Source organism: Excalfactoria chinensis, chromosome 4 (assembly GCF_039878825.1).
Source record: "Excalfactoria chinensis isolate bCotChi1 chromosome 4, bCotChi1.hap2, whole genome shotgun sequence".
Lineage (NCBI taxonomy): Eukaryota > Metazoa > Chordata > Aves > Galliformes > Phasianidae > Excalfactoria > Excalfactoria chinensis.
The window spans coordinates 45,168,354-45,195,503 of record NC_092828.1 but is presented as its reverse complement, the minus strand read 5'-3'; the positions used below and the strand labels follow the sequence as shown (position 1 = coordinate 45,195,503).

At 35.2% G+C, this 27,150-nt stretch overlaps 1 protein-coding gene and 1 non-coding gene across 2 annotated transcripts in view; both read right to left on the bottom strand.

Annotated features, from left to right (window-relative positions):
- Positions 1–27,150, bottom strand: part of GPM6A (glycoprotein M6A) — a 99,588-nt gene that overhangs the window by 28,554 nt on the left and 43,884 nt on the right. The window contains exon 2 of the mRNA XM_072334224.1: positions 6,300–6,492. Coding sequence (XP_072190325.1) covers positions 6,300–6,492 — 193 coding nt within the window. The remainder of the gene's footprint in view (positions 1–6,299; positions 6,493–27,150) is intronic.
- LOC140252337 (U6atac minor spliceosomal RNA) lies at positions 11,919–12,046 on the bottom strand. The gene has a single exon (XR_011903618.1). It is a non-coding gene; the product is annotated as a U6atac minor spliceosomal RNA (small nuclear RNA).

Here is a 27,150-nt window from a genome sequence, read left to right as displayed (position 1 = left end):
TTTTGCTTTTTTTAGTTGGAAGAGAAATAAAATGTACTACAAGTAAGAACAGCTGACAGAGCCATCTTTTGGCTCTGTATTTCTGTCAGAAATTCTGTAAAATGCATACAAACATTTGCTCAATACAGAAGTCAGACTGTTGGTATTATATAATGAAAAGATTACTGTATTATAGGATGCAAGTAGTTCTTGTATTATGCATTTTGTCCTTCTACTCCGAACAGCAGATAACATGATGTTAAGTTCATGCTGTTTATAACAGATTCTTTTGTGGTATACGACTATATAAGAATGCAGAATTCTACCTTAAGTCAACCTCCTTTAAAACTTTGAACGTTGCATCCTTCCCAGAAAAAGGGTAGTTGAGCTGATATTCATGGAGCATTTCTAAAACCAGCAGAGAATTCACAACCTGATGAGACATTAGAGTACTGCACAAACAGAAGAGTTTGTGCAATAGCAGCAAAAACAAATGCTCTTGGAATAAGAAAGGATCTTTAAAAGTTTATTTAAGAATATCCACTATGATGTGGATTAGGTGGTCTCTCAGTGTTATTTCTGATAATCTAGGCTTGTTCTGTCTTCTTACTTCTGGCAATACTGCTTTCTTGAAAACATTTTAGAAAATGATAATTACAGAAGAAATCTTGAACCTTCTTTGCCTATAGAAGGCCAAAAATAGACTGGAAATAGTGCACAGCAGGGTGCAGGCATCCAGCAGAATTACATGATGGTGTTGAGCACTATGGGTACTGAATTTCCATTCAGCTTTCAATAGGAATATATATTATAATGATGTAGCTTACTGCAGGATTATTATTTCATTATTATAAATGCAAGCTTGGAGTCACACACAGTTAATGGTAATAGCATAAAGACTATGCTATTACTTGATACTAATACAGATTGGGATTGGTAATAGTTAATTCTGTCCTTTTCAGACATCCTGTTTAATGGCCAGCAATCTTAGTTTCACATAGCACAAGAAGTATTTAGACAGATGTACATGACATAGGCATATATGCTTTCCATTTACGTGTGTAAGATTATTGTGTAAAGTTAACTCAGATGAAAAAGAAAAAGAACAATCAGATGAAAATGAACTGCCATCTGAGAAAGGTGCACAGTTATTACAGCCAATCTAAAATTCCACGTAACTAAGAAAGAAAGCTGATTAACAGACATTAAATAATATATTTGTCTGCCTAAAAGTAGTGGACTGTATTTACACAAAGACTAGATAATTATTTACATAAGACCATTCCACTGATATTCATAGGAGCTACCATGAACTTTTTAGTAGTTTACTTCATGAACTTAACAGATTTTTACCTCTCCAGTCTCTGAACAGTTTCCAAACATATTATGAAACAGAACTGCATAAGCTTGCAATTGATTCTCCTTACAACTTTTCTATCCTATAATATAGAGTGTTTAAAAGTTCACATTTGTTGAACACCAGGCTTTTGTAACAGAATGGACACATACAGTACTTCTTGTATACTAGGTAGATGACTAAAACAGAAATATCATATGATCTAATTCAAATATTTATAAATATTGTATTTCATATCAGCTAGCCTTTACTACAAATTTCATTGTAATACCTTTCACAGAATGCCATTAATATTAATGTAATATTAATCATAAAAGGGCTATTGTTAGTTATACCAATATTTAACTTGTGATAACTGCAAAATCAACACAAATGAATCATAGAAAAAACAAAAAGATGAGAATAACATCCATTCATTTACCTTTCTAAACTCTGTTTTCAAACAGTATGAGAGCATGGTAGGGGGATATAAAAGCTTCAATGAATGCTCTTCTTTTTCTTCAAATCAAAACAGCTGCACACACATATGCCTTTTATTAAGAAATACCCTTTTAATAAATCATGAATACTCTCCAACTGACAGGAAGGTTATCAGCAAGCATCAAACCTGGATGCTTCAGAATCCAAACCAGGGGCTTTGGCATTTTTAAAAGAAGGAATTTTTTATCTGTAAGATGGATTCTGTGGAGTATCCATAGCATATCTAATATCGAGGATAGCAACAATGGATTTACATATAGTAATTTCATCTAGTTTACTATTGCAGCTTTAAAATGAATTGAATTTGCCATGACCTGAAGTAGCTCTAGCTGTACTATAAAAAGGTTGTTATTTTTCCTATCAGGAAGGTTTCTTCATTTTCTACTCTAAGAGCTTGCTTCCCTTGTTTCATGGCCTGTGTATCACAAATATGTGACAGATGGTAATAACTGGCCTTGCATAGTGAAAAGAGAATGGTAAAAATATGCTGTTGGGAAATACACCAAATGTACCTTGTGCTGTTGATTGCCTGAAGACTATCTTCTAGAATTTGCTCCAAACACCAGAAAAATGTAACAAAGGAGTTCAAAAAAATACGTTTGACAATTGTCCAAAAATTTCTCCTGACTCTGGAATCTTGTCTAAGTTGGTGATAAAGTGAATCTAGTACCCACTGTAGATATACAGCCCAATGGAGGTTGTTAAGTTATTAGAGTAACAACTGAATACCATATCTACCCAAAGCAGATTATTCAGTTTCAGTGAAGTCTGCAGAGCTGTTAAACTGACAAAGTATGCAACATAAACCATTGACCTCTTAGAGTTAGAATAGCATAAAAACAGTCTTCAGGATAAATTAAGCCACCTTATATATATAATTTTCTGAGAATCTTTTTTAATCACAGGAAACTGAAATAGTCACTCCCTATCAGCTCGAAGGAATTCACACCCCAAACACATCTTAGGACAGAACTTAGAATATCTGTTTTGCCCACAGCGGCCTGGAGTTGCTTAAGCTGGGCTGCAAGCCAGTACTTCAGAGACAAAGTTCTCTTAATAAAATCCTTATTGATTTTTACAACGTAATGTTTTTAGAACCTATTGTTTTTAGCACATAATATGCAATGACTGCTTGTTTGTTTTCCACGTAAGTAATCAAAAGATCATGGGTAACTGTAACCCATTGCTCTAAAAGCACCGTCTCCACCTCACCCAGTGTCGCTGCAGGATGTCTCAAAGGTCAAAGAAGTACTGACAATGATTGTTCCACGATTTAACTTGGAAGCAAAATCATAAATTTGAGGAAATTAATTTCACTGTCTCACATTAAAGGAATTTTAAAACAAAATGCAATATTCATACTCATTTTTTTTCCTTCCAAATTCTGAGTATTTACTACTTATTAATATTTCCAAAGCAGCTCTTGGCTGAGTCCTCGAGGGCAGATTGCTCAGAGGGGACTTAAAGGAATCATTGTAGATTATTAATGAATTCAGGACTCCCTGTGCACCAGAGTGCTGTGTGGGATCGGGGCCATGTGGCTGGTAAGGCTAAACCTCATGGCTAGAGCACATCCCAGTCCCCCAGAAGGAACAGGGCAGCTGGGGCATCCCCAGACTCATGACTGGGAGAGATAAGGGCTGACAGAATTGAGCAGGGTGTGGGAGGTCCCAGGGGAGGCCTTGTGGGGACAGTAATGGACAGTAGTTCCCTCATGGCTCTGATATAAAATTTTTGCTGCTGCTGCTATGACATGGACATTTCTAATGAAATGTCCATGTCATGACATGTCCATGGACATTTCTGAATGGCTTTGTTGGCTTTAGGTACTTTGTGTTTTATTTTCAGGAACATGAAGGGTGCTTCAGACCTCCTTTGTTTATTTTTTGGAGAGAGAGAAGCTGCATTCTCTATAGGGGTTTACTCCTTTTAAATTGCAATGAGTAACTACAAAGAATGCCTTGTGTGCTGTGTTATTTGAGCTCAGAACAAACGCAGTAGTTCTAAGTGTGGCTAAGAAAGCCCTTATTTCTCACCAGCTGCATAAGCAATTTTATACTGAATGGCATTCAAAATCCACCAGGCTAATAAAAATATAGATAGCAATTATAGGTGTGATGAAACAGAACAAACTTCATTCCACTGGGATATTACCCTCTCACATTCATCACCAAGGGACAGCCTCCAGGTCAGCTTCAGAGCAGCAGAAACTTTAAGAGCCAAAATGTCTTAAATAGCCTAAAAGTAATTCAGCAGAACACCCCAATATATCTTTTCATTCTTATTATTTGAAATCAGAAAAATAAACAACTGTGTTAGATGTCCATTTTAGTATGAACTTTTGTAAGAATGTAGAAACTACACTGCTTGTTCTACTTACACTTTTTTTTTTATTATTTTTTTTTTCTGCTTTTTGGCCTTTCAAAGGCATATAATTACCACAGAACTTTTGTATTGTCAACTGTTAATCAGTCAATAGTTATGAGAAAACATCAAGCACTGTCTCAGTATATGAGATTATTTTAAAAATTAGAGTACTTTCTCTTTAAGTGGAAAATTGATATGCAAACATCTTTGAGAATCACACAGTTTATCCAGTTTAAACAACTTTAAGATACCATTTCAGATGCATCTCTCACTATTCAATGAACAGAACTTTTGGCCCTAATAGGTCTTTCAAGGAAATATCAGCTTCAGGAGGTTTTTAAGTAATTGAACAGATGAAAATAAAATAAATCACATTTACAGTTCCTTAGTCATTTCAGTGAATTGCCTGCATTTGAACAATGAGGCTTCCTGACTGATATTTTCACTTCAGAATTTGACAGAGGGAAACAGGAAAATCTGCCATGAAGAGAAAGCATCGACTTGTGGCTGTTCCACACTAATGGCTTCCTTAGGGACTAATAAAATATGTTAGAGCCAAATAAAAAGACCGACCTTTTGTTTAGGATAACAATGAACCTTAGCTGCCAAGTCAAGTCAGACTCATTATTCTAAATGACAAGACAAAAAGCTCAAAGCAGAAGTCACATACTTCCCATGAACCTAATATATTATCATACAAGAACATTTAAATTCCTCAGTCCTTAGGAGAATAAATTTGTATGCAGTGAAGCGAGACATACTTATTCGCTAAATTTCTCCCATCTGACTACTAATTTCAGAAACAGTACTGCTAATATTCTGAGAGAAGCTCTGAGGAAAATGTTGATGATAGAGCACCACACAAGATTTCAGATTCAAAAAACATGTGAATATCATGAAAATAGTGGCACCGAGTCAGACTGCACAACTTTCTTGTTCAATTTCTCATCTCAAAAAATAGATATAAAAGACCGAGAACACAGAAAACAAACAGGACAGCTCTCCAGTGCTACTCCAGCCTTTGGGACTTCCTGAGCTGCATAAGTCTGCTACTTAATTGAAAAAACATCACTGCTAGTGCCTTTTGAACCAGACACCTACTAGTTTCCTCTGATACCGCCTCCTTCTCCATAGTGAAAGAGAGAAACAATTTCATACACTGTGAATCATAGAATCGTTAAGGTTGGAAAAGACCTCTAAGATGACTGACACCAACTCAACCCACATCCACTAAACTGTGTTCCTAAGTGCCACACCTACTCCTTTCTCGAAAGTCTCCAGGGACTGTGACCCCTCCTTGGGCAGCCTGTTCCAATACCTCATCACTCTTACTGAGAAGAAATTTTTCTTAATTTCCAATCTGAACATCTCCTGGTGCAACTTAAGGCCATTACCTCTCATCCTGTCACTGTTACCTGGGAAAATAAGCTGACCCCCACCTTGTTACAGATGCCTTTCAGGGAGTTGCAGAGAGCTCCCTGAGCCTCCTCCTCTACAGACTGAACAACCCCAGCTCCCTCAGCTTCTCCTCATAAGACTCATGCTCCAGATCCTTCACAGCTTCATTGCCCTTCTTTGGACATGCTAGAGGGTTTCAATGTCCATCTTGCAGTGAGGGGCCCAAAACTAAACACTGTACTCTTGTACCATTATTTCTAATACAAGACAGAATATCTTTAGTCTTCTTGGCCACCTAGGCACACAGCTGGCTCATGTTCAACTGACTGCTGACTGATATCCCCAGGTCCTTTTCCTCCATGCATCTACCCTGCCCCAAACCTGTAGCAATGTATGGTGCTGTCCCTCAATGCAATGGATGATCAAATCACTTCATTTCTTCAAAAAGCATTTAAGAAAGAAATGGCTTTAAGAACGGTGGATAGGTTTCTCCAGCTTTAGTTAGGAGTGTGAGTCAGAGAGGATACTGGACTTCAAATATCCAAGATAAAAATATTTTAAAGAGGCAACAAGAGTGTAAATTTTATTTATAATTTACCTCATTATTAAAAATAATTGATTTACTAAACTGAAAACATTTCCTTAACTCAAATTCATATCCTCTCTGGAATTTTTCAGCAGTTTTAAAAGGAGACAATTAAAAGAAGTAGTAACTTACATAGTAAAGACATCAATGACATCTCCTGCAGCTCTTGTCATCTCAAAGTAGGTTTGCAGAATGTTGACAGTTCCTGAAAGAGCTTCATGTCCACAACCACAGAACAGTGCAACACCGGCATACAGCAGTATGGTAGCAATCAAAGATGCATAGGGAATACCTCCCAGGCATTTGATGCAACACTCAAAGCATCCTAAAAAAAAAAAAAAAAAAAAAAAGTTGTTTGTTAACATAATCAAGGAAAAGAAGTTTTTTTTATCTTGAGAAATGCTTCTGTAAATTGAAGGTGGCAGACCAAAGACAGATTAGATCAGGTATAAAAAGCACATAATTTCAGAAAATCTGTGTGAGGACACGGGTGAATTCAACTTTTGAGCTTTCTTAGTCGCTACTCGGCCTATTAAATGTAGACAGGCCAGCTGATTAACATGGAATGTTCAACACTGTATTATCCCTGGTATAGTTTCATATTTTGATTCAGAACACATTACAATGTGAATATTGGTATAACCCAAATTGACAACTCCTGTTGCTCAGCTATCAGGTTTCTGAGAAGAATCCTCAATAATGGGGAAACCATAGGGAGCATCCAACTCAGTTCCTTCCATCACCATAGAATTTTTTCATCTGCAGACAGTGACAACAGAATTTCTCCACCTCAAGACACCATTTTGAGGATGTAACCAGCTTTTCATGTTACTAAGACTATCTAATAATAGTAGATGAAGATACCACTGAAAAGGCACAAATTAAGAAATAATTGTAAAAGCTGAATTATCTCCCAAATTATTTTATCCTGTGCAATGTTTCTAGAGCGAGAACAATTGCCCTTTGATTATACCAGGCCCATCTTATCTCTATCCATCAAGTTCTAAGCCAATGCTCAGTTTGGACCAAGGGTTCTCAAGTTTCTGGTACTACCTTGCCTAGCCTAACAAGTAGTTTCACAAATGCAGCAATCTCTCATTCTGTCAAATCTCAGAAATCCCATAACAACTTTCTTATCCTGTAAAGCCCTGCCTGTTAACTTTTGGAAGGACAGAAAAGGCAGGAATCTATAGTAGGGAGAGGGCAGACAGAATTGTAGCTATTAAGGAAGATTTAAGGAAGCTGACCTGAACAGGAGAAAATCCTGAAGAAAGGCACTGACTCAATAGCTAGAAGTTTTATTTTCTCCTAATAATTGCTAGCTTGTGCCACAAAAGATTTAGATAGAAAACAGGGTGAGGCTTGTAGATTTTAAATGGATGTGTCAACAGCTGCCAATTAAGATGGTCAGCAGGTGTGAGTCAGTGTATTTTAACATGTTCCCAAAACCTCAGGCTATGCTAAATTATAGGAGTGCCGGAGGTACAGGGAAACAACAACAACAAAAGTGTAAAAAACCATTTTAAAAAATAAAATATACCTTACTCATAGTACACATAGCCTCTACATGTAATTCTGTATTTTGTTATGCAGATTCTTTTCTTTTTTCTTTTTTTTTTTTTTTTTAAGCTCAGATAATCAGAAAAGTCATTTCCTCTGTCTGTTCAAACATTCATTTTCTTCTTTTAATGAACAAATACCAATCTGTTTATCATATATGTATTTAGCAGCTGTTTATACACATCAAAATCTCAGTTGTCCTGGTCTCAGCAGAGACAGAGTTGATTTTCCTTCATAGTGTCTGGTATAATGCTTTGTTTTGGCTTTAGGAGAAAAACAATGTTAGTAACACAACAATGTTTTAGTTGCTGTTGAGCAGTGTTGCGAAGAGCCAAGAACATTTGTTTTTTCTGAGCTTCTCTTATTGTCCTGCCAGTGAGGGAGCTGGGGAGGCTCACAGATTGGAGGGAAAGAACCAGGACATTTGACATATACACACATATACAGTCAAGTATGCATATACACAAAACAAGTGATGCACAATGCAATTGCTCACCACTCACCGAATGACACCTAGCCACTCCTTGGGTAATGCCTGACCCACCTGTTCAGTGACAGCTGACAATCTGATCCCACAAACTGCATCAAAAATCTCACATAAATAATATTACTTTGGCTCTATTACAGTAAAACATATACCACGAAATAGCATAGCGAAGTGATATATATGACATAACAGAGTGATATATTGTAGTAACTAGTAGAGCTGAACAAAAATAGATATAATAAAGTGCTGAGTTTTATCAGAAATTAAATCAATATTTTTTTCAATTGTTTAAATTTTAATAAGGAAACTGAAACATTTATAATTTGTGAATAAGAAAAACTGCTTCTGTTCCTGTCTCACATTACAATTTCTCATACTTGTAAGCCTTTGACAGAAACTTGTACAACAGTATATTTTACCAATTGAAGAATTTGTTCATGACATGAACATCAGAAAATTTCTTGTAAACATGTAGCTTACAAATAATTGTTTATCCTTTAAGGCCTTTCTGAGCAATGCAGCTCTTCCTCAGGCCTATTACCTTTCTAACTACTTACTTCATGAGTAATGCTAGAGTGTTGTCAAACCTATTCAAAACTAAAGAAAAGCAGTGTGTCGGGAATAAGACGTTAAAATGGATATCGCTCATCAATCGTACACCACAAAAGGTAGTGTGCTGCAGATTACATTTCCTCTGATTCTTTTTTTCAGCTGTTCAGAATGTGAAAATAGATGTTTAACAAAAGAACAATAGAAATGCTATTTTAACTAGCACAGTACTATTGAATCAGTACAGAGTGTGACTCAGCTGTACAATGTGTGTATAGTACATGTCTGTGTGAGAGAGACAGTCATTCAGGGCTCTGAACATCACCTTCACAAGGTTACTAGAACACAGCCACAAAAATAATTACTAGGAAAGATTAAAAAAAAAATAAATCACACTGCTTTCATGTTTGTTCTGGAAATAAAGACAGAAGTGCTTTCAAACAGCTCACTCTGACTGCAAAATAAACCTGTTTAATCTCACAGATTTCAGCATTTACTCTTATTATGTTTTTTTCTAATATTTTCCCTCAGGCAAAAGACTAGATCTGTTGGAACTATATATTTTTACATAAGCTGTAGGAAGTAAACCAAATTAGCATTCTTCTTTGGAACTTCCAATATGAAGAACTGCATCAATCACATTTTCTGATAAGTCATAGCACAGATAAAATATAATAATGGGGATGGCAAGACATGGAATTTTGTGTTGTGCAGATAAAGTCAAACTCCAAATACTAATTACATTTAGCTACCCAAATAGTGCCTATTAAGGTTGCTTTTCATATATTTACTTTCCAGCCAGCAAAGTTCTCACACACAACCATCTCATCTCCTCATAGTAGAATCCTTACTGTCTATTATCTGTAATAATCTTGATGAGGGAAAAAACTTCTGCTTTAAAAGGCTTATAAAATTTTCTTTTTACTGTCTTTGTCCAGACAAATCTGTGCACAATTCTTCCACTTTATGTGGTTGCTTTACCAGGCAAGTATTCTAACATGTATCCAGGTACACCAGCCAAATGTAACTTCACCTTATCTGTTTATATGATCTCTTCTCTATATTAAGGAAGGAAAGTATTAAGATCTTGAGCAGAAGATGAGGTTGTGACTGTGATTTACATACTATTTATGCAAACAAATCCCACCACCACAACCATTTCTTTGTTTTTGTCTTAGTGATATGTGAACTCTTTCTCCGCAGACAGCACCCATAACCGAGGCATAAAACAAAAATTTCATTTCTGGCCAGTAAATTAAATAAACAGATAGACATACAGACAGACAGATAAAAGAGAGATTCAGGACACATCTTTTACCACATCCAATTGTGAAAGTGAAATTTAGATCAGCGGTATAACCAGATTCAGTAACTATTATATTACTGTCTTCTAAATAAGCTGTTATAGAAAACCCAGCCAACCCAGAATTCTGTGGAAAAAACAAAACAAAACAAAAACATAGAAGAAAACAAACAAACAAACAAACAGTACAGAAGGATCTTCTAGGTTTGTCATTTCTCCCTCACAAGACATTTTCAGCTAGAACTTCTAAGAGAGTCCATTACTTATCACAGGTAACTACATCTCCAAAATGAGCAAGTACTTTAGACAATCATATAAGGCTTAAGTAACATTTTTATTTATCTGTTTCTCTTAAATAATATTCTATCTAATATTAGGAAGCAGGACAGCAGAGTAAGATAATCTTCCTTGCCTTCAATTCCAGGCTAGGCATGCATTTTTAAATTTATACCACTAGATACTAGGCAGCTTTCATGACAAATAAACTCAAATATAGTTTATCAGATCATCATAAAACAGATTTAGTTCTGAATTTTGCTAAGCTAGACTTAATCTCATGAACTAAAGCTACTGTTATGTCATATCTGACTTGATAAAGACATCCATCTAAACACATAGCTCTGAAAAAATAGTCAACACATTTTACAGCAGGGGGATTGGACTAGGTGATCCTGTCATTCCTTCCAACCTCAACCATCCCATGATTCTATGAAACAGTGAAGTAAATTAAATTACATGTTCATCAAGCACATGGATGTGCATGTTTTCAGAACCCAAGATCTAAAATCAGTTTTACACATTAGCCACATCTGTAAATAATGTAGATATTATTTACACATATCACTGTAAGGAAGAAAGAACATTCTGAATAATGAGGAATATGAGTACCACTCATGATAAAAAATAGAGATTGTCATGGGACGCAAATTATATCTTCACCTCTTCATCTTCAAGTTGTGTGATCAAAATGTTTGCTTGAAGCAGCACACGGTATTTGGAATTTTGAATTGTATTTCATATTTTATCAGTGAATCTTCCTTTGGTTTCCATTCAAACTGTGTTCTGATTTCACATAAGAAAAGAAGAGCCTGCTGGCATGGAAGCTCTAAACACATCACAGGAGAAAATAACAGGCAGAAACAATCTGATCTGTGGTGATACTGTCCCAAGAACAGAGGACAGACAAGATATCTGAGATGTAGCTTAGCAAAGTGGTAAACAGGAGAAAGCATCATTTCAGAAGCACTAAGCAAAGACCATTCTTGTACTGCTATCTGGAGAACCTGTGCTGCAGGTACATCCTGTCTGTGCTCTGACTGTGAATGAGGCTTATCACACTCATGATTATACTACAGCTACAGTAAAAGAGAAAACTTGATCACCTTGCCATATCAGACACTAATAACTTGAGTACCTCAGATCCTAGAGATGGCTTCCCCTCTAAATTTTGCTTCCATGAGAATATTTGCTGTTAAAGAATTACTCCCCAGGCAGATCCTTCCAACCTGCTGTCATCTGCAAACTTACTAAGGGTGCACTCAATCCTATCATCCAGGTCATCAATAAAGACATTAAACAAGTCAGGCCCTAACACTGACCCTTGGGGAACACCAGACATAACACATTTTTTTTAAAACCAGTGTTTTGTTCAATCCTCCTCCAGCTTCTAAGTTCCCTTCAAGAACTGGAAGGCTGCAGAGGGGTCTCCCTGGAGCTTTCTCTTCTGTGAGCCAAAAAAGCCCAAGTTCCAAAATCTTTCTTCATAGACAAGGTGCTCCAGGCCTCTGATCATTTTTGTGGCCCTCCACTGGACCCGCTCCAACAGCTCTGCTTCCTTCCTGTACTGGGGGCCCCAAAAACATGGTTAGATGCCATGAAGTAGTTGGCACTGCCTTCACTTCATGCATGTTGTACAGTCCACTAGGAACTCTTCCATCCTTATCAAGGGGAGCACCCACCTTCTTGTGTTTCATACAATAAGAAATTAGCAATAATTTCACACAGAACTGCTCCTTAACTTTATTAAGTAATCAGAATTCCAGCTGAAATTGTTCTGTTTGAAAAAACTCAGTTCAGTAATATCAATAATGCATCACAGTACATTCTATATCAGAAGTACAGAATAGATTTGCATTTTCATCATATCCTTTCAAAACATTTTTCAATTATATTCAAGGTAATTAAAGCCCAAATTGATTGCTCAAATGGTTTCCCAATAATTCTGTTTTAATGTACCACGAAACTAACATGAAATGAGCTGCCTAGAGAAGAAATACTATTTCAAGAATCCTGCAATAGAGTAACATTGTGTTACTCAAACAAATATATTTTGTAAATCCACCTGGCAGAGAGATGTATAATTTCTGTGTTTCTACTCTCTGATACAATAATCTTTCAAAGACAAATTAAAAATAAGTTGTATATCTGGACTAATATTAATACAAACAAAAAACAAAGTTTTCAACTAAATTTGAAGACATATCTAGCATAAGTAAATGTGTCTTCAGTCTCCTCAAAGCATGCAGCATGGCCACTTACACAGAAAGTAAGAGATCTTTTGCTTGTTTTAGATTAGAAGTCACATATGTATCCTTACTTAGCCCAGACACCAAACATGCTTCTGTTGTGCTCCATACTTCTGAATTTGAAAAAAACAAAGGCCACCTACAACATAATTCCTGGAAAACTGATACACAGACAGACACGACTAGGCTACATTCACACATCACAGCACCCAATATGAAATTGAAAAAATTATCTGTTGAATATATCTACAAACATAAACAAGAACTAACCAGCGTGTATTACAACTTCAACTCTTTATTTTTTTGTCTTAGCCATACTTCAGCAATAATCAATGATATGAATACAAAAATTCTTACACTCTCATAATGGCCAGCACTCTTTTATCAGTGAGTAAATAGCTTGTTCTCTTCCTCTGTTGCACCAAAGTAACCCAACCAAGTTTTAGTGTTGTTTTTGTTATTCATATATATACATATATATATTATTGTGACAATTTTCTGCCAAATTATGAAAATTACTTGATACCAAAACATTAATAAAATAGTACCATGAAGCAAGCTACAATGGCACCTCATTAGATTCCTGTGTGCCCACTTTTCAAGTGTATCCAGGTCCCTCTGTACATATCTATTGTGCCAACAGCACCACAAAGTTTGGTGCCATCAGCAAACTTGCTGACGGTACACTCAATCCCATTGTCTGTCATTGATAGAGATGTTGAAAAGGAACAGTGCTAAGAAAGATCTCTTGGAGGACACCACTCATTACCAACTTCCACTCAGACACAGATTCATTGACTACAAACCTCTGGCTGTGACCATTCAGTCAATTCCATGTCACCAAATAGTTCATCCTTCAAATCTGTATTCCTCCAACTTAGATGATAATAATAATAATAATAATAATAATAATAATAATAATAATAATAATAATAATAATAATAATAATAATGATGATGTGGTGTGGGTCCACATCAGAGGCCTTGCACAAGTCCAGGTAGATAATATCAGTTGCTCTTCCTTTGACCACTGATGCAGTTGCTCTATTATGGAAGGTTACCAGATTGGTCAGGCATGATTGGTTCTTGGTAAAGTTATAATGGATGCCTCCAATCACCTCCTCATCTTGCATGAGCCTTAAGACACTTTCCAAGAGAATCTGCTCTATGATCTTGCCAGGCACAGATGCAGGACTCACTAGCTAGTAGTGCCATAGGTCTTCCTTTCTCCTTTTCTTAAAAACTGAAGTGATATATCCTTTTTTCTCTTTACCAGGGACTTTGTCTGACAGGCATGAATTTTCAAATATGATGCAGAGGGGCTTGACAGCTACATCAGCCAATTCCTTCAAGACCCTGGGATGCACACCATCTGGCCCCATACGCCTGTACACATTCAGCTTCATGAGGCAGTCTTGGACTTGCTCTATCACAATGGGAGGGATTCTGCTCCCTCAACCCCTGCCTAGAGGTTCTGGAACAAAAGAGTTTCCTACCATATTTAAAATATCTGGACATTTCTATTATGATCAAGTACTTAGTTAATGAAAAGAGATGTGCACTACCAGCATGGAAGGGATCTTTAAAGGTTCAACTCCCCTGCAATGAACAGGGACATCCACAGCTTGATCATGTTGCTCAGAGCCTCATACAGCCTTGCCTTAAGTATCTCCAGGGATAAAGCACCCACCACATCACTGGGCAACCATGCCAGTGCCTCACCACTCTCACTGTAAATGCCATTTCCCTTATATTTAATGCAAATATACCTTCTTTAAACTCAAAACCATTTCTCCCTGTTCTATCACAACATACCCTGCTAAAGAGTCCGCCCTCTTCTTTCCTGTAGCTCTCCTTTAGATATTGAAAGGCCAGTATCCTGGAGTCTTCTTTTCTCTAGGCTGAACATCCTCAGCTCTCTGAGCCCATCCTCACAGGACAGGTGTTCTATCCCTTTTTTTGTGGTCCTCCTCTTGTCTCACTCCAACATATCTGTATGATGGAATGGCTCTATATTGATACTAGTTTGTAGTATTAATTCAATGGAAGATATTCTCAATTTTGACTACTGAAAGTTTAGCAGTGGCACTCTACACTGTGGGAAAAAAAACAAAAACACAAGAACAGGAAAAGAGTTTCTCAGACTAGCCTGTTCTTCTTATAACACTAGCTTGTGTTTGTATCACTGCACTGCACAAGCTTTTATAGAAAATGCTACAGAGCAGAAGGTGATGGAATAAAATGTGACACCATTTCACATTCAAATATAAAATACTGTATATGTTGTATTTATCTGGAAATGCCCATATTGTCCACACTAAGCAATTCTTGTGAACACAGATTGTTAAGTAATATATTGGCATAGGGATCCATACCTATTTTTGATGATTTTATGTCTTTATATATTTATATATAGATATATATAGATATTTTAATAGTTTGCGGTATAAACTAACGAAACATTTCCAGATGATGCAATAATTAAGATATTTCATTTTAATGTATTAAAACATATACATTTATGCTTTAGAAATAACCTACTAATGAAAATGACTACTCATTTCTGGGACATGGACAATTGTGACAATGTAGAGAAAATGGTGCTGAGATTAGCTGTCATGTACTTCTCAGTACATTAGGTTTATTGCTGTTTAATTAAACAAATCTTAAAGCATTCAAGTTATTGACACAGAGAGTTCTTACTTGAAATACAAACCAGTCAGGCATAACACAGTCACTCTTTGTTACCATTAAAAAATATTGCCAGCTGATTTCGAGACATCTGTCACCTTCAATGTCATTCTAAAGTTAAAGACACAGGAATGAAGAAAAGTAATTCCATAAATATGACACAAATAAAGAATTATTTGGTTAAATTTCTTACACTAATAAAACATAGCAGTTATTTCAAATGTTTTGCCTATATTTTATGTTATGTAATTTGGATTTGTATGGTGAATAAATTAGTAATTTATTATCATTGGTAAATAGGTTATAAACATTTATGTGTCAATAATACATGCATGATGATTAAAATTGATATACATGGCTATAACCATGTTTTTGATCTACTCGAAACAATAACAGTTTATAAGAGGTCTAATTCAAAACAACACACTGAATTGCATCACTAGCTTTAAAATGAGAGTAACGTTACAGATGAAACTCTAAAAATTAAGTGTCCTTTTCATCCTACCCATCTGGAGTTCATAAAACTCAATCCACCTCCTCATCCTTGAGCAAAGCGGCTTCTCCCAAATGGAAAACTACTACAAGAGATGTAATGAAATGTAATCCTACAGCATCTCTTCTCTCCTCATTCACAAATAGGCTGAGTTCCACTGGGCTTTAAGCCACTTCTTTTTTTAGAGCATTATCCAAATCTTGCAACTCAAAGAACATTTCTCCATGATTTTTCTGTGCAGTCATCTGTTTAATTGGAATAGTCCACAAACCTTTTATGTATTTAAAATTTTCTCATTTTAGTACAGGTAGCATCTCCCTTTTTCTGGTAGCAGAACAGAGACACAGCCAAGGTTACATGCAAATGAGCTTCCATCAGATAGCATGAGTATGATTTTCAGAATATCTGTTTTTATATCCTTAATATATATAATCAAAGCACATTTTACTGATGTCAGCTGCAGTTATGTGCACTTAACACTACGGAATCATGAAAATACAGTTAGACTGTTTGTGAATACTTCATTCTCATCAGCTGTTCAGGACATACAAGAAAGAGATATATAAAGATAACACAAAATATTAATCTGCCTTAAACGATCTGTTTCCTTACAAACTCTTCCATTGGATAGGGTATGTATGTTGTAACTTTTATCTGACAGCAATGGAAAACTCAAACTGAAAAGTTCTAGGACCTTCGATAGTTAATAACTAAAAATTCCTTTTCCTTGGTATCACGTAGCTATGATCCTTATTCCACATCTCATGCAATTTCTGAGCCCGTTTTCCACTGCTTTTGTCTTAAAAGCTTCTCTTTGACTTTTTCTGCTACCTTCATTTGTAGGCTGTTCCCACCCGGGCTACTTCTATCCCCTTGAACGCATATTTGCCTGAGAGACAAACAACAGAATCTTGCTCATCCTCTTCAAAGCTGAGAGAGAGAAAGCTCATCTGCTGCGTGGGATGAGCAGTGGGAACACAATTTCACCTCCCTCTTCCCCTGAAATCTTTGTATACCTAATTCCACTATTTCTCAAGGGCACAAAGATACTCAATATCATCCTAGAGGAAGACCTGGATAACCCATTCATGTTATGTGACCAGTTTTGAGGAAGACCATTCCATGAAAACAAATGAATGCTATCTTGTATATTTTTCAAAATAAGTATGTGAATGTGTGATACATTTAAATGTACTATTTACACTTTTATATATTAATGCTTTTAATCTCACTTAAAAATCACAAACTTTTGAAACCATTAATAAAGAGTTTTGTAGACAATAAAACAAAAAAGAAAGTGTAATGAATTAGAATAAAAAAATTAAAGGTTAGTGCAAATTTCTACATTCAATTTTGATTTTTCAGTGATAACCATTATAACTGTACAGGTCTTAACCAAAGCCTCTGTGGACCAGTACTCAATACACTTTCTCAAACCTACAACTAATAATGACATTACATTCAGAAATTTGTTCTTGATTTGAGTCATTATTGGTCAGTGCCTTTACTAATACCTGGAGATAAGTTATTTCTCTTGAACAGAAAAAACTGTAGTAGCTAAATGGTAGCACTGGCTTCAAAACAGACCATACCTTTAAAGACTAACCAGCTCTCACTAAACAGCAGCTATTACTGCCTCCAACTGGAACAGAAATCTCAGGAAACACTTAATGAAATTCTTAGAGTGAGGAAACGACTATGCTTATATAAGGAAAATGAGTCTAGATGATGACCAGATGCATAAGCTTTCATTTGCTATGTATCCTTCATTACACAGGTTTGTTCTACAGCAAGAGAATTCTGTAATTCTTCAGTTAACCCAGTCCTATGGATGTTCTACAATCTCACGTTTCACAGCCAACCTTCCTGTAAATTATTTCAATGAAGTAGTTTCAGAAAAGAGATGAAGCCAAACAAGGTAAAAAATGAGAAACCAAGATATTTCCTGATCTCCAGTTCACATTTAACTTTTTTTCTTTTTTTCTCTCTCTCTTTTTTTTTTTTTTTTTTTTTTTTTTCAACAAGGTGTCAAAGATGACAAAACAAATCTGAACACAAGTTTTCTATTGAATTTCTTGAAACACTGGATATAAAAATTTCTATTGCATGTACGAGATACTATTGAACATGGAGAGCTATGGATATTACAAAAACTAAGACAAGACACAAGCAAACTGCAAACAATGTCTGAAATATCGATAAAGTAACTTGCTTTGAATTATACTGCTATTATCGTGTTTACTGGATGTAAATTCTTAGCCCTTTCCATTACACACAGCCAATCTAAGAGCACCTGGGGGCTGAAGAATGCATGCAAGTTCACTCCAGAGCCAATGATCTCTTCCCTAAACAAAGATTTCAGAGCTGTACATGCTGCAGGCAAACATCACTGGGGAAAGCTCAAGAAAAGTATCTGCTTTTGTAACAGCTATAATTGTCTACAGTTCCACATGCTGCAGATAAACATCATGGGAAGTTTCCACAGTTATCCTCATTGTTAGTCATTCCACTGCTTTCTTATGAAAAATTGAAATCTGACATTGAGTTTCATTTTAACTCAGGAAACAGATCAGTATGTTACATGCAATATGGCAGAAAGGTTTCTGTGAACTGTTTTTCAGTCATGGATTAATTTTAATTGAGCAAAGTTCAAGCCACTAGAAAAGGGAACAAAAATTCAACTGCCTCTGGGGATTTAATCAGTTTCCTGACCTAGCAAAATTCATCCAAACAGATGATGGAAAAAAATCAATTTGCAGTAAATGATGCCATCACCGAACATCCCAAATAGAGTCACTTTTTGAATAGATACCCAGTTCCTAGTGGCCAAGTCTTGGAGTGGCTGCAGGATACATGGTCAGGGAGGCAACTGCATATATACAGTCCATCTTAAAAGCTAAGTATTTAGAGTACTAGCAATACTACAAGCTTACCTTAAATTTAAAAACTAAATAAATATTTGAAACTAGCTTTACCACTGAGTGCAGTAGCACATATACAAGATAGAGGCAAAGCCTTTTTTTAATGTTTACATAATTTCTCATATGCCTTCATTTATCTTTATATTATTGTTTCACATCAAGAGGCTTATACAGCAAAAACAAACAAGCAAACAAACAAAAACCCTCAGCAAATTACTTGCTTGTCTGGATATGAAATACCACTTTTTTTCCTATCACACTTAGGAATCTGATAATTCAGGCTGATATTAGTGCACTGAACTAAGCTATACAGTTAATTATTCAAAATCATTTTTTTGTTTGTTTGTTTTTAAGACATTGACAAAATGCAAATTTTTGAACAGCCAAAATAACTTGAGCCAAGGTATGCAGATAATATTTTCTTCCTTAAAGAGACAGCAATGACTGTATCACAAAACAACTACAAAAACTCAAAAATGCAGGAGTCATGAATACTCCCAAGTGCAATACAGGGCACTAATGAAGTGACTTAGTCCATCATAAGGACTCTAGAATGACTTCTGGGAGATATTTACATTACCTGTTTGTTCTCTTGCACTCCAGTGCAATTCTTCAGGGTTCCAAAGCAGAGCAAATTGTTTCAAAGTACTTCAAGGCCCTGGTAGCATTTGACAGGAAGAATAAAGGACTATTCAATAAGCTCTACCAAACCTTTTAATCTCTCCTTCAAATTCACAAATTTATGATTTATTTTTGTGTGTGTGTGTGTGTGATCCAGAAGCAGTAAAAATAATAATAATAATAATAATAATCAACAGACCTCAACTGCTAGCATTAAGATAGAAACTCCCACTGTTTTCACACATCCATGAGTAGGATATCAATACCTGAAGCAGAAACTGAAGGAGTCCTTAAAAACAAACAAGCAATGAAATAATGCAGGATCCAGACATCATAGATGAAATGGAGACTAGGTTTTTCTTTTTTATTAACTGCTACTAGTTGTGAGGAGCACAAATGCTTTTCATAGAACAATGTAAACGTGAATATTTGAGAAGAGAAACAGGAAACCTAGGTGCCCTAAAAATACATCTCCATTCCTGAGCTCTCCTTGTGGTGGTTGACTTAGCTTTACAAACTCTAAAACACAGATATGTCCATTTCACTTTACTGCAAATATAAATAAAAATAAATAAATAAAATGTCAACAAATACAGATGGATAGCAGCATTTCTAAAGATCCACAAGATGAGAGTAGACTCATCATGTGTTCCATTAAAGTGAAGGTCTTCCAGGACAGATAATGCACTTGATGTAAATAAAAAATGTTCTTGTTTCCAAGGATTGTTAAACATAACATAAACTCATATTTACTATCATTAGGCAAGACTTCCAAAACAAAATGAAATTACAGCAATACTGGCCAAAAACAATGAGGTGACCCACTGTCAAAAACAGTTAAAATGGTATTCCTATTTTGGTCCTGCAGTTTTCATTTCCAGACCTATATTTCACTTTGATATGTTTTAACCATAGGCATTTGTGTGACAACTGTAGATAAGAAAAAGATGCGCAGCACCAAGAGTCTCTAGGAGTGACATAATCTAGAAGATTCATTATAAAATATCCATTAACACTCAGTTTTATTCCAATGTTTGAGTAGGAATTTATTTGCAGGTGGAATTACCTTAAAACAGCAACAACAAAAAAATGTCCTAACAGAGAAACCCAGGCTATGTATGTCACCATGATTTTCTCTGTTACAATACAGACAAGAGTTTTCCATAATTTTTGCTATTTAGACTAATTAAAGACAGGGTTACTTGTCAATACATTTCATACCTGCAATAGAATAAACACAATAGTGCTCTTTTATCAGATCATACCTAACCTGAGGTGCTTTTCAGCTAGGATTCCCTCCTTTCATCTAGATTCTGCATCATCACAGGAAGTCTGTAGTCCACAAAGCAGATGCATCAATCAGCTGGCTCAATTTGAACACTTATTTTTTCACATACCCGGTAACTTTTATGGCAAGCGTATTTACTGTCTTGAGAGACATAAAAAGATAAAAATATTTACTTTTTTTCTTCCTGACCAAATATTGACAAACAACTATTAACATTTACGCTGGCCAAAAGATAAATAAAGCACAGAAGAAAAAAAATAATGTTGTAGTTGGCTTAATACATGATGGCCCATGCATGAAGAAATGCTACACAGATAAAACACGTCTAAAACTTAACAAGCAAGGGATCAGAGATGGTGGCAATCTAAATAAAAGGAATGTAGTTTACTACATGATGAATGCAGCATCAAATAAGAGTATAAAAATCCATAGAACTGAACAACTTTTTTCTATTGATAGAACAAAGGATGTTTTTTTCTTTTTTTTTACTACATCTATAGTCCTCAAGCATAGATTTGCCATTTCATCTCAGATGTTTACATGCATTATGTTTTGCATAAATGACAAATTTTGATGGCTTATGTTATGCCTAATTAAAACAATGTTGACAAAGTCTGTACTTCCAAACTAAACTGCACCTCCTAAAAGATGTGAACAAAGGATAAAACTATTGTGGTCTGAAAAATAACTATTCAGTCAATGTTTCAGTCAAGGAACTGCTGCAAAGTGACTCGGTATCACTTTAAGATTCCTGTCCAGACAAACACCATCAGTACATAAATGATTTAAACAACAAGTAATTGAATAGACAAAGAATTGTGATATTTCTTTAAACATGCAGGACCCAGATGAGTTCATGCAACACATTCATTTATAATTAATTTGCTATTCTTCCTTATCTCCACCCAGTCACAACCCAGCTTCTACACATCTATTTTCTAGACTTTCTCCTTCAAGCTCAAGCATTAGGCTTTTCTTTCTACGTAGATGGAAAGCACTGCTTTCTTACTATTTCTGAATTTTAGCTCATCTGCCAAGGTTAAAGAATGATGTGGAATAAATGAACACCTGCTCTTGAGAACGAAGCCATCTCAAATGCCAAGCTTTGGCAAGATGACAACAGAATGAGCATGTGCTAATGGCCTCTTTCCAAGGCACTTGTTCCCAGTGAAGTACAGGTTAAAATTACTGTCAATAGTTTGTTTTTGGTTTTAGAAGACAAAGGTTTGAGTAGAACTCATCCAGTCGGTGCATGTGTCTGAGCGTATGAGGGACACACTCATAAAACACTAATTCAAAAACTATACATTTAAAGAAATTTTGCAAATATATGAATAAAAAGATGTAATGCAATTCCCTTCCACTACTACTTAAAAGCTAGAAAATAACTCATTTTCATTAGTATTCTGAGCAGAACTGAATTATGAGTTCTACTCTCCTTGGGGAAGAAAAAAAAAAAAAGAAACTTTGTAAAACAAGAAAAAAAAAAAAAAAAAGAATGTAATCTGGTATTTTGTAGTTGAAGTTAATTAAAATCACCTTTACATAAATATTTTTATCTGTTTCATTCCACGGTGTGCAATGAGACATACAGTTTTCCTTTTGTGGTGCAGTTTCACACAGAGTTTTCCCTGTTTATTTTGGTACCCTATACGTGCAGCATTTTGCTATAGATTAGTGTGGGATAAGCTGCAAGGAAGCTTGCAAGCTTTGAAAAACTTAATTCAAAATGACTTACTAGACATTAATATATTTTAAGTTGTGAAATTCTTGTAAAATTCCAAAATCAGTAATCATGCACGAAACTAATAGGATAATCAATAGCAGACAACTGATAATGTGTTCAGTGCAAGTTAACCTTAAAAAAAGAAGATTCTATATTTCCTACAAATAGCACTCTTGAAAACAGAATGTCCAAAGAACTTACAACAATTAACTTATTCTGTTCATTTTAGGTCTTTTCCAACCTTGGTGATTCTGTGATTCTATGATTCTATAAATAATTCTATTTACCTAACACCCTAGGTAAGGTATTCACTATTCAGCCTATCTATAGGGAATTCATAGCCTGACACAACAGGACAACAAAACCTAGAGGGGAAAAAAATTAAATGAACATAAAAGTAACTCTGCATCAGGAAAAAATATAAAGAGATGAATTTTAGAAGCAATAACCACTGCCACATTTCTATTTTTCTATTACAATACTCCTTTTAAAGACTTGCTAGGGAGTAACTTATAACCAAACATAAATAAATCACACACAGTAGAACACAAAATCACTAAATACATTTATGCAGCTGATTTTCACCCACTTAAGGAGCTGTGCCTTACAAATAACAAAAGTTAAATATTTCTATTCAAGCCAAACATGAACACCAAGACAAAACTGACTAATATTAAATTATAGGCTTCATATAAAGCATTCAGACAAAATGCATGGTCACTTCCTGATATTCCTGATAGCACACTAGCAAACACATTCAGGAATCTTAAGAATATTTTCTAGTATAGAAAAAATGAACGGTCATCTAACAACTTTCATGAGAACTGAATTTCTAAAGTACAGTTTTGAGCATCAGAAGCAACTTTTAAGAACTTAAAATTTTAATGGGGAATAGATATACTTCATGTCTGTTAACTAGCTCAGAAAAGTAGTTCTCACAAGTCCACATTTTTGCATACACAGTGACTTTATAGCCATGTACAATATATTTTTGAACATCATATTTTTAAAAGTCTTGCACAAGAAAGGAATCTAAAGAACAGTCCATCTCCATCATTCAGGGAAGGAAGGGGCTTTGAGGGATGGAGTGCTTTCCTACAAATAAAGAGGCTTTCAAAAAATTTTAGTCTTTGTTCATATTTCATTGCCATATTGATTGACTTCCTCCAGTATGGATAACATACTTTTTGCTTTGAGGCAATTAATTACACATGTCCTCTACTATAGAAGTAGAACACTAAATTTCTCAGAGACCATTATAAATCAGTACAGTAGATGTTGATTTTAAAGTTAATAGCCTGAAAATATTTCAGGACTTCCAACTGAGAAATTATGTCAAATTTTAACATGTGTGGATTCCTAGTTATGGCAACCTCACTTTTTCCTTGTAAAGTTGATTACATTTTAAGAAATTTTATGATATTTTTCTCATCTAAAAGATTTAACCAGTTTTACCACTGAAAACAATTATATTGGTCATAATATGGCCTACTCATATCTCAGTAGATGCCTTTTTTGCTTTCACAGCTATACCAGCTATGAATGCAATCAGGTTGCTGGCACTCTACAAACTGCGAAGAGCAGATTTTGTGCTAGCATTTTACTTCTCCACACAGTTAAAAGAAACACAATGACCTACCAAGCTAGTACAAGATATGGGTTACGATGGCACAGAGTACTGAAATACTACTACATGTCATAAGACACATATAGAAGGAGTAACATATGCTGACTTTTTTTTCTCCCTAAGAAAGAAACAGAGTTGTCTGGAACATCTACTCTGAGTAAAGTATATTGGGAAGTGAAGATTTTCATTTCTATCCTAAATGAGAAAAGAATACCCACCTCCAGAAGCCATCTAGACTATTTCCTGCTATCACAGAGAAACTAGTCAAACCTAACCTACTCAGACCAACTTCCTGTTAGGCTGATCACAAAACCCCCTACCAATGAATATTCTGTCACCTCCTATTATAAGAGGAATTGCTACAATGATAAAATGTCTCCATTAACTGTAAATAGAAGCTGTGAGAAATAAATCTGTATTGTGCCCAAATGATTTAAGATAATTTTTTCCTAGACATTTTCCAGAATGGAAGCAAACCTCAGGGGAAACACAGATTAAGCTCTTTCTAAATAATAAGAAGCAGAGAATCCAGCATTCAACAAATCAAAATATTTTGTTACCTGATGCCAGCTGCTTCAACTTCATTTGCTTCACCACTACACTGCATACATGGCATCAATGTTTTTGCAACCGCTTTTAAAGAAACTTCAAAGAACGTCTGATAAAAATCCCAGATACTGCTAACACTACAACTTTCCTGAATATATTTATTTCCTGCTTGTGCCTATCTGTCATGTGGTGTATAATACACAGGAATACATACAAAACAAAAGCAAACCCTCGGCCTAAAATAAATCTTCCAAAGAGGTTATAAATACCTGTGATCACTAGGGACTTTCTTAAAGGGTATCAATAAAAAAGAACAAAATTGTAGCTGTTCTGGATCATCATCTAAGAAAAAACATAAGCATAGATGGATCTTTCTACTTGCTTTTCATGTTCATTTATTCAAATACATCATCCTCCAATGCATGCTATATAAAAATTGAGAAGCAGTAGTAAAATTCAGAAGCAGTAGTCATCCCTCTTTATACAAAATTTCCTAATGGCTAAATTCATGGACAAGCTGTAAGTAGCACAGCTTTGTGCCTGAAATCATTCAACTGGCTTCACTTCAACTGTCACTGGGGATACGAATAGAATATTAATTCTCTCTAACACAACCTACTTGTATGAGCCTTTCCTGCAGGACTATCTTTTCTTGAAAATTAGAATTCAGGAGCACATCCCTATTACAGAGGTTGAAATAAACAAATACATAGATTTCTAATGAAGTATTGACTGTGAAAAATAATCACAAATATACACTCAACTTGCTATCAAGTGAGCTCTTGTGTAATTATTTGGGGCATTTGATTTTTTTATTATTTTTTTTTAAATGCACCAAAGCATCCATAGAAGAGTTTATAAATGCATATTGCTAAATACACAAGGAAATGCAGCTATGGAAGGATGCCTGTACCTTATAAAGGCCGCATCTGAAATAAATGAATGTTGCTTATTCTCAGTCTGTAAAACACATTAACATACAACCAGCATATTATTAAATATTTATATTTCTTACATAACATGAAAAAAGAAACGTCAACATTTTTACATTTACAAGAAACTAGGACAAAAAAGCTTTGATTGTTTTGTGCTGGAAGATGGGAAGGATGAGACACCTAAGTAAGCAAGGATGTATGATAATCATGAATTATGAATGAATTGCTTCCAGTAGCTTATCTAATAACTTTGGTATGATATTATTTCACAATTATGATATCAGTAATATCTGTGTATAACTTTCAAGTAACATGAATATACATTTACAGGCATGGGTTTGTTAGATGCAAGAAATTTCAACAACAAAATATGTATGCTGATGTGAATCATTGTTGAAAATAATCAGAACTGTAAAATAATGAAAAATAAAGCCCTATAGTTTCTGTCTAATCATCAAGGACTTCTACTAACATATATATAGAGAGAAAGAGATTTTTAGTCCTATAAAACAGTAATCATACTTTCCCTTACCAACTTCCGCTTATATAAACACTTCATCATGAAACAAGACAACAGAACATTGGGGAATAATTAAAATTCGAGCCTTATTAGGATTCTGGTCAGATACACTTGCTGCTCTGGTTTCCTGCTCTTTATTGGCAGATTTCAAACAGCTGTAGGAGCTTACGAACAACCACAAATCTGCAAGGTACAGTCAGACTATACAGAAATTCTTTTAGAAATAACTGAAATGGGGTTCCTGAGAACGTGGTTAGGAATTATACTTTTATTTCCACTGATTATGGCTACTAGGAGGATTTTTGCTATCAGCTAGCATTGCTTTGATGACTGGTGACTCTAGACATTCAGTAAAATCTCTGCCTAAATAGCCTCTGCACAACCTTCAGACAGTGACATCTATATTACAGTCAGTTGTCATTTTCCTTGCTACCACGTGCCTACAAGCACTTCAAGTAAAAAAATCTTTAAACAGAAGTAGAAAAAATTCATACCAATTTCATCACTAGGGATTATTTTTATTGGATAAACCTGGGAACTACCTAGGAGAGCTACTAGATACCAATCTGTTCACTTCACTTTTATTCTGATCATTCATCATCTCCTCACTCAGCTCAAACATCAGCAAATATAACAGGAATATATGACAACAGGTGTCTGTTGTGACATGTTTTGCTCTATGCGTAAAAGATTACCTGCCCACTCCTCTAGATGCTTGCATCACTGACCCTCTAAATGTGTCCCTTGAAAAGCATTATAAGTATAATACCTGAAACCTCAGAGCACCAGGTATTGCTCAAACATAGTATTAAGTATCAAATCCACAAGATTTAAACAAAACCTATTGCAGTTGATAGTAGATTATACAATAAATTCTCAGGCACAATAATCTCAGCCCTAAAAAGGGTCTTCACTTCCAGGATAGATCATAATTTGTAAAATTCAGCACATACTGGACTTGTAATATTTGAGTGATACTCTCACTGCAATTAAAATAACTCTCATACCTTCTAGAAGATGTTGATAGAGCAAAATTACCACATTTAAGATTACAAGCATTATCTAAACAATTATATAGGGGGTTGGTAAAAAAAAAATAATAATAAAAAAAAAAATTGTTAATAAACTCTGAACTGAAAGCCTAGATTAAGGTTAACTTTGCTTAGGTCTATAAACACACCAAAAAAAG